This window comes from Carlito syrichta, unplaced genomic scaffold, assembly GCF_000164805.1.
Source record: "Carlito syrichta isolate Samal-C Ts95f unplaced genomic scaffold, Tarsius_syrichta-2.0.1 Scaffold236456, whole genome shotgun sequence".
NCBI classification, from domain to species: Eukaryota; Metazoa; Chordata; class Mammalia; order Primates; family Tarsiidae; genus Carlito; species Carlito syrichta.
The window spans coordinates 215,131-228,010 of NW_007180552.1; the positions used below are offsets into that span (position 1 = coordinate 215,131).

At 47.6% G+C, this 12,880-nt stretch overlaps 1 protein-coding gene across 1 annotated transcript in view; it reads right to left on the bottom strand.

Annotated features, from left to right (window-relative positions):
• Positions 1-3,112: 3,112 nt before the first annotated feature.
• The window catches only part of LOC103253539 (talin-2-like), an 81,105-nt gene continuing 71,337 nt past the window's right edge, over positions 3,113-12,880 (bottom strand). The window contains exons 18-22 of the mRNA XM_021709474.1: positions 12,051-12,176; positions 10,019-10,081; positions 9,508-9,735; positions 5,939-6,064; positions 3,113-3,962 (exon numbers count right to left, since the gene is read on the bottom strand). Coding sequence (XP_021565149.1) covers positions 3,834-3,962; positions 5,939-6,064; positions 9,508-9,735; positions 10,019-10,081; positions 12,051-12,176 — 672 coding nt within the window. The 3' untranslated portion in view covers positions 3,113-3,833. The remainder of the gene's footprint in view (positions 3,963-5,938; positions 6,065-9,507; positions 9,736-10,018; positions 10,082-12,050; positions 12,177-12,880) is intronic.

Sequence of the window (12,880 nt, forward strand, 5' to 3'; positions counted from 1 at the left end):
TTAATTTCTGGGATGAGACATGATGACACAGCACAGGGCTTAACTTTCCCCTTTTCTTCTGGGTACTGCAGGTTGATGGGAGGCAGAAGAGTGAAACTCTGCTTTTCGCTTTATGGGGTGAAGACCCACACATCGATGCTTCCTGAAGGGCTGGGTGGTAGGCTCAGAGGAAGGACAAATCTAAGCTTCTTTTATAGAAAAGAAATAGCTCTTCTTCATAGCATTGAAAAAAAAAGTTAATCCACAGAAGCGCCGTCACACCCTCATTCCTAATGACCATAAACACAACATACCAAAGCACAAGCTCAGGAAGATGGAGTGGTCGTTTCTGGACATTTTACACATGGCACTTGGAGACTGCCTTGGGAAAGATACCTTCCCCAACAGAGGTCCCCTCTTGAGGCCAGCACTGTGGAGAGATGGGACATGAGCCATTAGCACAGCTGTCCAGATCTTTTGCTTTCTGAACTATGGTGACTACTACCTTTCAACCTGAAGAGAACACGTCTCCAAATTTCTTGGGTTTGGTTAGTCTCTCAGAAGCAGCCAGCTCCTTGGTCGATGGAGGGTACATTTCCTCCAGGAATCTGAGAGTGGAACATGTGGGTAGTCTGTGCTGCGGCCTTAAGGCCAGAATCCCAGAGGCCCTGCTAGAGCCTGTGACTTCGAAGCTGGAAGATTCTGGGGACCACCTGCAAGCAGGAAACTGAAACTCCTTGACGAGAGGCCCACAAGTTCCCTGGGAGCAGAGATCACATCTTGCTCACCCTGTGCCAGGTTCCTTCATGAAACTTTGGCCTGGGGCTCACTTTGAAGATGGAGTTCACTCTTTCAAGGGGTGATGGTTTTTGGTTATACATTTTTGATTAATCAAGAATAGACATTAGTTGCCTGTAAACTCGACTGACAAAGCAGCCAGAAAGCAAGTGGGTGAGACTCAGGAGAAGCTCAAGGAGGTTTTTCGTGATAAAAACTTATGTCAGCAAGGCTACAAGTGGCTCACTCCTTATGGTCCATGGCATGGACTGCAGTCTGGGCACACGATGACCAGGTGGAAGACTGACCAGGACTCAAGGTACCCGCCTGCACAGACTGCCAGGGTCACATCTGACTGAATGCCAGTAGAGTTTGATTGAACAAGGGCTGTTTGCTTAATCAAACGTGGCCTTAACATTCTTACCCAAAGACATTTGAAAGGCGCACCAAGCAAAATCCAGATTCCCAAATCACCAGACAGTTCTGAAGTCCAGTTCATGTTCCTTTTTTGACCCTCAGAAACGGCAGTTTCTGGGCCCAAGTGTCAGCCCAAAGGATTCACAGCTCAACATTAGTTCCCCTCAGAGGACAGAGAAGTGAGAAGGGACACATGTCTCTTCTGCTCCCTACTTCAGAAAGCCACATTTCTATGCTCCAGACCTGGGGTCCTTTTTACCCTGAAATCACACTCTTATAAGAGGCTATGAAAGTTCACACCCCAAAATGCAACTCATACCTGCATTATTTCCCATTGAAGAAGAACCAGAAGTCCCCCTCAGTGACATCGGGGTCACTGCCATAGTACCTATTAAACAAGGCCCAAAGCACAGCCTTTCAACCACTATATGAACTGAGACCAAGCCAGTCACAAGGCTGTTCACACACACAGGTGCAGGGTGGATGAGGAAGGGATGGTGGAAAAACCAGGCCCACACCCGGCAAAAACCAGAACCAAATTCCTGAACACTCCTAGCAGTGCAAAACTCCAGACAGGAGAGTATTTCTATAGGTCCTACGAAAATAAACTATCTTCTGTGCCTGTTCTTTAGCCTCATTCCATTTGGCTTGTCTCTGAAGGTTTTTCGGGCATCACATGGTCTTAGACAACTCTGAGGCAGGGGCGGAGAACGTGTTGCCTGTTTCTGCCTTGCTCCTGGGATGCCAGGATGTGGCAGGAGACAGCAGAAGGGAAGAGGGGAAGCTGCCTGGGCATGGTGTAGCAGAGCAGAGGGTGGGGTGGCCTGGGCCGTGGAGGAGCTCCCCAAAGGCCTGCTGCATGAGCCATTGACACACCTTGATTCTGAGCCTTTGGTCTGACTCTTAAGAGTCTCAGAACGTACCTTGTGTCCATCCTCAGAGTGCCCAGCCAGGGCAGTCATGAAGACTCGCACTAGCTCGACTCCAAGAGAGCAAGTCAAGGGTCTGTCAGCTTTCCCGAGAGACCAGGGCTCCTGCATCGCTCCTCCTCTTCAGAACTGGAGCCTACAGCCCCTCATTCTCCACACATGCGTTCCCCTTGCTTTTGCCACTGTATTTTCTCTAACTTCAAAAAAAAATTCAAATAGGTGCAGCACTTACAAGTATTTTATAAATATGGGAAGCTGTCAAAAGTTTAATATCTTCTAAAACCATGACATGGGCTAGGGGCTGCCGATCTTTTGAGGGCCAAAGCACCAACTTCTCCCCCCAGGCAGAGCTACAGGGTGAATGAACTATGAGATGTGGCAGCATACCATGAGGAGAAGCAGAGGATGACTGCCTTCAGTGGGTGTCAGTTTTGAAAACCATGTACCTTCATTAACTCCTGTCTTCCTGCCATGATTTCCTTCAAAGACTCTTGCTACCTGGCATTAGGATCTACCCCACAAGCCACCATCATTCATGCACCATCTTGGGTAAAGTTTCATATTAAAGATAAGTTCAAGGCCCTTAAATGCCCTTCCTAGGAGAGGTCTCTGAAAAGTGGAAAGAGGGGAAAAACAGGAAATTCTGGAAGAGTGACATCCAGAAGATGGACTCTGGAAATACAGTATGTCTTCACTTATGTGACAATAAGTAAAACTATCTTGTTAAAGATTCACATTGATTTTAGGATGCATATAGACAGAGCAAAAGTCATCTTGGGCCAGAGAACAGGTGACGAAGTTTTAAAACAGCTGCCTTTCAATCGTGAATTCTGGCCATTGCAAGTGCAGAGAAACCAACACGGGTCCTGAGGTGAGTCACAGAGGAAGTTCTTTGTTCCAGCAGAATGCCCACCCCAAACACGTAAGAGGGGGCTGTTGCACCTACCGTTATCTGGGAGACATGGATTTGTGTGGATGAATCTGTGTAAACTGAAACAGCCTCTGCAGGGTACGGAGCCCACGTGTTTTATTACAACCCCTGCTCGCCAAGCCCTGACAGCCTCCCACAACTCTGCCCTTTGGATTATGGAGGAAAAAAAAATAATCGTTCAGTTTTCTCAGCCATGGAATACAAGACGGGTTTAGATTGTACAAAGAGCTTACACACTGAGGCAAGAAAGCGTGCACAACAGAGTGGGAGTTTTTCATCCCGTGTGAGCCAGTGCTCGAGACACGGAAGGAGGACCTGGGTCACCCTCCCAGAGGCCACATGGGCATGTGTTTCTGGCTTTTATTAACCATGTCCAACTCCAACTTCCGTCTTCTCCTGAGGGGAAGAAGAGTATCTATGACATCAGTGGCTTCCTCCAAGTCATATATTTTTTTCCTAGTATAATTTCACAGAGAGGCCCAGGAGCAGGCCCAGAGTAGGACCAACAGAAGAAGAGTGTCTGAGAATGACATAATACTGACTTCTCTTTTTTGGTAACAGTCCACGAAACGTGCACCCCTCTCTCCTGAGACACAGCGAGGCATGAGGGGAGGTGGCGGAGGAGCTGTGGGTGGGACACTGTACCGTGTGACATCACGATCATGCAGCTGGTGTCAACAGGACACACGCGAGAACGAGCGCTCAGGGCTCCAGACTCGCCCCAGGGGGAGGCAGGCAGCTTTGCAGTCTGTCCCGTTCAGGCAGAGCCATCCCCTGGGGCTCCCACCGTGGTTCTGGCCTTAGCCCTCGTCCTCTCTCAGCTCCGTGGGTAAAAACTTATACTGCTGCTGGCGGATCTGGGCCAGTTTTTTCCTTGCTTCTTCTAGTTCTCGTTCTTTCTTTAGCATTTCTTCCTGGGCGGCAATGATCTAGAAGGAAAGCAACGAGCCTTATGAAACTAACACTTTTTAAAAGCATTCTGCTTTCTTCCCCCAACTGCTGTCGCGCGAGCTCCCGTGGCCCCTGCTACAGTGGGACACGGCCGTGCTCTGGGAGCAGCATTCTTAGCTCTGGAGACGAATGACCCTGGCCACTGATTCAACAGCAAACATCTACTGTATTTCTACACGGCCTGGACTCTGCTGTAAGCACGTCACACAACTGTCCCTGCACCTTCGTGGTGCCCCTGTGAAATATGCACTAATGAAAGTCCTATTTTTCCAATAAGAAACCTAAAGCAGAGAGGTGTGGGCTCATTCCTCTGCAGGCACCCAGCTAGTGGAGGGGGACCTGGTCCAGGTATGCTCAAAGCTGAAGGGGGTGCCCTTAACCACTAGATGGCCCTCATGGACTTATTTCACACTTCGAAGGTATGATCTGAGAAATATTAGCTGATAGGTATTGTGTGAAAAGTTAAGTTGTCCTCAAGAAAGCCAGTTAAGTTCCTTTCCCATGGATCTTTGCTAGGTTGATGAGTATTGCTATCAAGGTGGGTGAGAGTGCAGTATTTTCCAGACTTAGTTGATTGGAGATTCTTCAAGGAATGAGTGCAACACACTCTAGGATGGATTTAGAGTCTATAATACTCAGTAATCCATCAGAGAAACAAAGAACTGAGTACCACATGTTCTTACTCATAAGTGGACCCTGAACAATTATCATGATACTATAAGAAAGGGGTTGGTAGTAGAGGGAAATTGCCAGGGGAAGGAGCAGGGGACACAATTCATCAATAAGGTACCTGATCTCAAACCAGGTGATGTGGGACAAAAGGGAGGCCCAAACTTTACCTGCACAATGACCATGTGTATACCTAACCCTGAATTGTACTCCACATCTTTTAAAAAAAAATGCTCTGGAGCCGGGCTCGGTGGCTCAGCCTGTAATCCCGTGCCTTTGGGAGGCTGAGGTGAGCGGTTTGCCTGAGCCCGTGGGTTCGAGACCCGCCTGGGCAGCAAGACCTCATCTCTACAATAAATCAAAAAATCAGCTGGGCGTGGTAGCACATGCCTGTAATTCCGGCTACTGGGAAGGCTGAGGCGGAAGGATCGCTAGAGCCCAGCAGGTCGAGGCTGCGGTGGCCGGGAGCGGCCACTGCACTCCAGTCTGGGTGACAGAGTGAGACTCCAACTCAAAAAAAAAAAAAAACAAAAAAACTGCTCTGGTAAAAACACATCCAGTGCACAGCCACACGGGAAATAGTTCAGGAGAGCTGGAAGGCAGGGGAGTAACTTCAGAGTTGCTGGTGCTGAGCAGTAAAACATTCTGTAGAATGGATTTATATTAACACATCAACAGGGGCAGGCCTGATCACCTGAAGCTTCCTCCCTATTCCCATGCGTGAGAGTGCAATCCTGAGTAAGCCAGAATCCCACCTATGCTTATACAAGTTCTGGGAGCGGGCAGGCATTCATTCTCTCGGTAGGGCCAAACGTCTGAGGTGGGCAGTGACTCCAAATGTATCATCTTATTTGAATGATAATATCATTGTTTTCCATTTTTGCTCCTCCCTTTTTCTCTAACAGAACCCTTAGTTTTTAGCTAGGAATATGCTTCTCAGAAAAGAATACTGCATTTCCCAGCCTCCTGTGCAGCTGGGTTGGCCATGTGACTCAGTGCTGACCAAAGGTAGGCAACCAGAAGTGATACATGCAACTTCAGGACATGTCCCCGCTCCTTCCCCCCTTCTGGGTAGATGGACAGTCTCGGAAGCCACTGAGTCATCCAGTACCAGTGGCCAAGGGCAACATCCCAAAGATGGCACATCCCCAGACTGCTTACACCCAGACTGTTACATGCAAGAGAAACACACTTTCATCTTGTTGGAGGCACTGTCATGTTGTATCTCTGTGAGAATCCAACACCCATCTTGGGAGTGAACATTATTCTGGATTTAATCACACACCTGAGCGATGCCCCCCACAAACTTTGTTTTCACTACAACATCGTCATCATCGGCTTTGCCAAATGCTGCCTTCTGGGCTGCACGAACGAGATTGTCAGAGGCTCTTTTCACAGCATTTCCTGCTGCCTGGAGAAGTGGGAACAAAGCACACATTCTGGCATTAGACACAGCCATTTAGGTCTGGCAGGAATGGACATGAAGGCACAGTTTATGAGACCATGAATCAATTTATCATCCAATTATAACACATAAGATCTCTAGCCAGCACGTATCCATGTTTGTCAATCCATCTATCGATTCTACCGATATCAGCACCTACCTCACCACAGGTTATTTGCAGATGGATGAGACAAAGTGCCGACCCCCAAGGAACACAAATGTTTGAGGGGAATTACGATCATGTAAATAAATGTGATATGCGCATTAACAGAGGCATAATCGAGGTCTGCCTCCTTGGTCTAGAAAACCAACTCCCCCTTTCCCCAACCAATTTAGCCTGTACTTGAGGACTTGGCTCAGATATCACTTTTCTTGTCCGACTTGGCCCTACCTACATTCTCTCTCGGTGCTCCTGGAGTGCTCTGTGCTGGCTTCTTTGCAGCCCTTACTACACTTGTGGCTGCCTGTCCTGCTCCTGGACAATGAGCAACTCGAGGGCAGGGGCAGTGGCTGAACTTTGCATCCCCAGCACCTGGCACAGTGGCTACTCTGGGTTGGTGCTGAGCAGAGGCTTTTGGAGGGAAAGAAGGGCGATAAGAACACTGGGGAGGGAGTATCCACCTCTGTGTGGAAGGGCCTTTACAGATGTGATTTTAGAGCCACAGCTGGACTTTACACCGTAGGCTGAAGGGTGGGGCAGCAGTTAGAGACAGGCAAAGAAACACTATTCAAGTCTGCTTTTTCACTAAGGCTGCACCCCGTACAGGTTCATTCTTTTTTTTTTTTTTTTTTTTTTGAGTTGGAGTCTCACTCTGTCGCCCAGACTGGAGTGCAGCAGCATGCTCCCGGTCATTGCAGACTCGACCTGCTGGGCTCTGGCAATTCTTCCACCTCAGCCTTCCAAGTAGCTGGAACTACAGGTGCATGCTACCACACCCAGCAAGTTTTGATTTATTGTAGAGATGAGGTCTCGCCAAGTTGCCTGGGCGGGTCTCAAACCCGCGGGCTCAAGCAATACACTTGCCTCGGCCTCCCAAAGTGCTGGGATTACAGGCTGAGCCACTGAGTCTGGTCCTTTTTTTTTTTTTTTTTAAGCAGGTTTTATTGAGAGGACAGAAGAGCTCCCACAGTGGGAGGAGACCCAAGGGGGTTGCCAACTTTTTCTTTTTTTGAGTCAGAGTTTCACTCTGTCGCCCGGGTGGGAGCGCAGTGGCATGCTCATGGCCACCACAGTCTTGACCTGGGGTCTCAGGAGATCCTCCTGCCTCTGCCTTCCAGGTAGCTGGAACCACAGATGCGTGCCACCGCGCCTGGCTAATTTTTTTAAAAAAATTATTGTAGAGATGAGGTCTCACTGTGTTGCTCAGACTGATCTTGAACCCCTGGACTCAGGCAATCCTCTCACCTCTGCCTCCCAAAGTGCTGAGATAACGGGTGAGCCACCATGTCCAGTCTGGCTTATTCTTAATGCTCATGAAACACGTCATGAAGGAATTTGCTCTCTGTCAGCTAAGGTTTGGAATTTTCTTCTAAAGGTGGTTAAAGCTTTATTAAACCTCTCATTCTTTGTTCAGACGTCCTTGGAGTCGAGAGCTTGGGCTTGAGAGTTAGCCATCAGTAGGTTGAGAGGAGTTCTTATTCCAAGTTAGCTGGCCATGTGGTTGGTCATCAACAGTGACCAATGGGGACCACGAGGGCTTCACAAGGAGTCAATGGGAAGCCAACTAATAACTGATAAATAGTCATCATGTGCTTATTTTCCAAAGAGTTTATAGGTCAGACGTCATTAGCCTACTTTTCTGATGTGAAAACTGAAGTTAAGGAACTTGTCTAAGATTCTGTAACTAGTAAGTTATAGAGATGGGACCTGAACATAGATCTGCCTAGTCCTAGAAAATCTGAGTTGTTCGTAAGGAAATCAGACATGACACTGCAGTGTCCAGTTAAATCAGTAATTATGATAAAGAGAATGACGCTGTGTTATATCTGTGCCAACCCTCAGGACTTAAAATGGTCCCTTCATATCCATTCTCCTGTCTGACCCTCAGAAGAGTCCATGTGGACATTTCTATCCCCACTTTGCAGATGAAGTCACTAAGGCCTGGAAAGTTTTCATGGCAGAAGTGGGACTTGAACCCAGGTCTCTCTTAACTCAGGATGTTTTCCTAAGGGATGTCCCCCAAACTCAGGAATCACATATTCATAGGCATGCAGCACCTCAATTTTCCCCTGGGTTTATCCCAGGACTCAGTGAAGGTGAGGGAGGTTGGTCAGAGAGAAACCCAGAGGGTCAAATAATAAAAATGCAAAGACAACAGGAGTTCTGAGTTTTGGTAGAATTGTTCAAATACTTTTGCCATTTATGATTCCTTCATAACTTATATAATCATATTTTTAGCAATATAAACAATCTGCATTCTAATGCTTATAATAATGAAAATCTATAAAATCAGAAGCAAACACAATGTCTAAAGTATAGGGACATTCTGGCATAATCAGTTGATGTAATATCATGCAGCCATTCAAAATGAGACTCATGGAGAATGGACCAGTTAGCTTTGCGCAGGGAAATGAACAAAGCCTTAACTTTGAGGAAAAAATACGTATGAGAAAGCGTTACGTGAAAAAGCAGAATGACTCTCGCTATGATTATAACCAGACAAAACTACTTTGTGTATAGATAAAAACAGGAACAGAAAACAACGTTAACATTTGGTGTATGAAGATGTTGAAGCCATGTGACTGTTTCATTCGAACATTCCTTTCATTGTGTTCCAAGCATTTTTATGATGAAGGCAGTCAGGAAAATGCATATGTGCTGGGAAGGACTTGACTGTCATCTTCGTGACATGCTCTTTGGGATCTCTCTGGGAAACCTGAGCAGAAGTTTCATATAAAGTCCTCAGTCCTCTCACTCCCTTCTGTGGCAAACTCTGAGTGAGGGCCTCCTTGGGGACGGGCGCGGTGTTGGGTGTGAGAGATGCAGATGAAGAAGAGGCACCTGCCTAGGAATCTCACAGCCTTATCATAGACGGACACAAAGAGAATGCAATGATGGGGTCTGTAAGAGTAGTCTGGCCAGGGGCTCTGGTAGGACAGAGGAGGGACTGACTGTTATAAGCCCTGGGAGTCGTAGGGCACTTCTCGGAAGAGGTGATTCTGAAGATGGCTCCATAAAGGATAAGCAGGAGTTTGCTGGGCTGGGCTGGTGGGGAGAAGGGCCAGGACATTCTAGGTGAGTGAGGGCCCCAGGGCATGAGGAGACCAGGAGGCACACGTGGTGGGGCAGCAGTGGAAGATGCATGGATGCACACGGTAGAGGATGGGGTTGGAGGTGGACAGAGCTGGCTGATGGAAGGTCTGGTGGGTCATGCCAAGGAAGTGAAGCTGTCCCTCCTGGTGACACTTACCCGCTCCAACAGGAGTATTTTCCCACCAGCATCAGTGACCATTACCTGTAGCCGCCTCATGGCCTCTGAGTCCTGGTCGGCCTTCACCTTGCAGGCCACAAGCAGCTGAGCCGTGGAGGCGGCGACCTGCTTGGCGGAGGAGATGAGCTTCTCTTCACTGGCGTGTCCCTGGACAGAGGCATTAGCTGCCTCACAGAGACTGCTGGTTGCAGCCGCCACCATCCGGGCCTAGGGACAGTCAACAGAGAAGTGACCCAAGGCCCACACCTCCCTTATAGACTGACTGTTCTACAAATTCTTAGGTCAAGACACAATCATGTCCATCTATCTGTTCACTGACAGCAAAGGCCTTTATATCAAGTAGAGGTAACTGACAATTGGGGGGACCAGATTTCCCAAGCCACAACCTGATGAGCTTCTGCGGTACCTCTATGTCTGAGAGGCTCTTGGCAAGAGCCGTTTCCCTTGGGGATTCAAAAAGCAAACGGGGAGGAAGGAGAAGGCAACTCACGGCAGAAATCAGTCCCTGTGACCACTGTCCGTCATCTGCGGCGTTGGCAGGAATGGAGCCCACCTAGAGATCGGAGTCAAGAAACCTGCAATGAGGGTGGGCAGGTAGGCCCAGTGGCCTGCAGCCCCCTCAGCCCTGCCTTGCCCTGGAACTAGACTCACAGCACTGCTCCATGACTGCCACCCACAGCACCGACCTGAGAGGAAGTGCCTGTGGAGGTAAGAGGGGTGTATCTCAACCCGAATATGAATTTGGGATCTGGCAGCCATGACAGGTATCCCATCAGGGCTTGCTGAAGGTCAGGCCAAGCCACAAGGGCCTACATATAATCCTTCGGTTCACTCAAGTCCAGCCGACTCTCCTTTACCAACTTTTTCAAGGCCTGAACCTGTAAGTGCTTCGGAGGACAGGCAGGAACTGGGCTATACTCGAGTTAGATTCTCTGGTATCCTGCAACATGTTTGGCACATAGTCAGCCCTTTATCAATGTTGAAATAAACTGAAAAGTTTAGGTAGGATGTTTTATTCAATGATCCATTTGTGGTCTTTACGTGTTGACCAGTCCATGAGAACTCGGGTGCACAGGAAAAGACCAGCACCCTGCTGGGCATATAGGGGACATTTGAGAAGCATGAAGAGACAGCATGAGTGCCATATGGGGTGGCAGACACGTGTCAATATTGAACTACATACCACATGATGGCTCAGAAAGGGTTAAAGTATGTGGACTGGACTAAGACACGGCTGAGCTCACAAGAGACTTCCTGGAGGCCACTGGTCAGGCACAACTTCTCTTCTGTACAGTAAGGCCCCTATATACAAATGAGTTTTGTTCCAAGAACACATTCATAAGTCTAATTTGTTTGTAAGTCCAACGAAGTTTGCCTAAGCTAACTGTACTGTAATAGGTTTATATAGTTCTTATATAAAAAACAAACAAAAAATGGAGAAAATATTTTTACTTTTATAGTACAGTACTTTGAAAAGTATAATATATCACCACTGCTTTTGCACTGCTTCTGGACACTCTGGGCTTGAAATAAAGATTCATATAACTGTACTCTATATAGTACTAAGTACACAAAAACACAACCACTTGTTGGGGATGCACACATGTGACAATGTACACCAGACACAGGAACTACCTCATATGACTGGACATGTTCAAGTCTTTGAAAGTTCATAACTTGAAGGTTCGTATGTAGGAGACTTACTATTCTACAAATTCTTAAGTCAAGACACAATCATGTCCATCTATCTGTTCACTGATAGCAAAGGCCTTTTAATATCAAGCAGAGGTGACTGACAATTAAGGGGACCAAATTTCTCAAGCCACAGCCTGACAGGCTTCTGTGATGCCTCTACATGTGAGAGGCTATTCTTGGTCAGTTTGGATAGGATGGCTCCAGGCTATATGGGAATAACAGGACATATGGAGTAATTCATACCCAGAATTACTAATGTACTATTAATCCTCTGAATCATTAAGAACAACGATGCTTTTATGCTGGTGCAGATGGAATGGGTGACTGGAGATGGAACAGACTGAAGAACTCTTAGTTGAAAACCAGACTGGCCTTGTGACCAACATCTAAGGAAAGTGCTCGCTGCCGAGTTGGACAGCATTCAGCTCAACAGTCCTAGCAAACACACGGAGTCCTGTGGCATTGGAAAGTGGTAAGTAAGGCCTCTGACTGTGGTGCTTACAGAGCTGCCCACCAGGACACATGACAGTTCACATCTTCAAATGGCCTAACGTACAGTGGGCATATAAATGTCTTCTCCAGGCCCGCTGCCTGGAGTGGGATGCTTTCCCTAACAAGAAGCTGATGGGAGGCCCAGAAGCCAAGCCTTTTATTCTGTTAATCATGTTTAAGCAAACAGTTTTAGTCAGTGGGGCAAAGATTGGCAGTTGGGAAGGGAAGTCGGAGCATGTGCTTCCTTGGTCAGGCCTGTATGTAGCTCTTTCCCTTGGCCCTCGGAGGCTCGCTCTCTGTGAGTGTTCCCCATTTGGCCAGCTGGCTTTACCCACCTTTCCTTGGGCCACCAGTTCCCTCTGGGCTGCCGAGGCCGATTTGACCAGGGCACTTGTAGCCGCAGCAATGGATTTAGCAGCTTCCAAAATCTGTTCCTCAAAATCCAGGGTCTCATCCGCTTGCTATAACCAAAACAAAACAGCATCACATGCAATTCACATCCACAAAGACTCTTCTACCAAACTTCTTACTGCTTCCTCACCCGGCTCTTAAACTGCCTATCGTTTTTCGTTGACAAGCCACACCAGGGTAGAGAGGCCTAAGTTGTCAGAATGGCTCTTTACCTGCTGTCCCCTCCCCACCCCCCAAAAGAACCAGCTGACAATCTACACAAATTTTAAATCAGGAAATTCTAAGACAGATTACTTTTCCAGACCACAATCTTTAAAGATATGTAAGTTCACGGTGAGTAAAATATACACAGTACATACAGATAGTTCCACCAACATCAACAAACCAAAATAAAAAAAAAATCAACACTCAAAATCAAGAGTGGGTCATGGCACACTCTTCCAGAGCTTCAGACTCAAAACTGGGTTGAGGTGACTCACAACTGCAATCTCAGCCCTTTGGGAGGCTAAGGCAGGAGAACTGCTTGAAGCCAGGGGTTCGAGATCAGCCTGAGCCACAGAGTGGGATCCCATCTCTACAAAAAATAAAAAATAGCCAGGCACAGCAGCATGCCTATAGTCCCAGCTACTCAGGAGGCTGAGGTGGGAAGATTGCTTGAGCCCAGGAGTTCAAGGCTGCAGTGAACTATGATTGCACCACTACACTCCAGCCTGAACAAGAGAGAGAGAGAGCCTGTCTCTAAAAAGAAAAACAA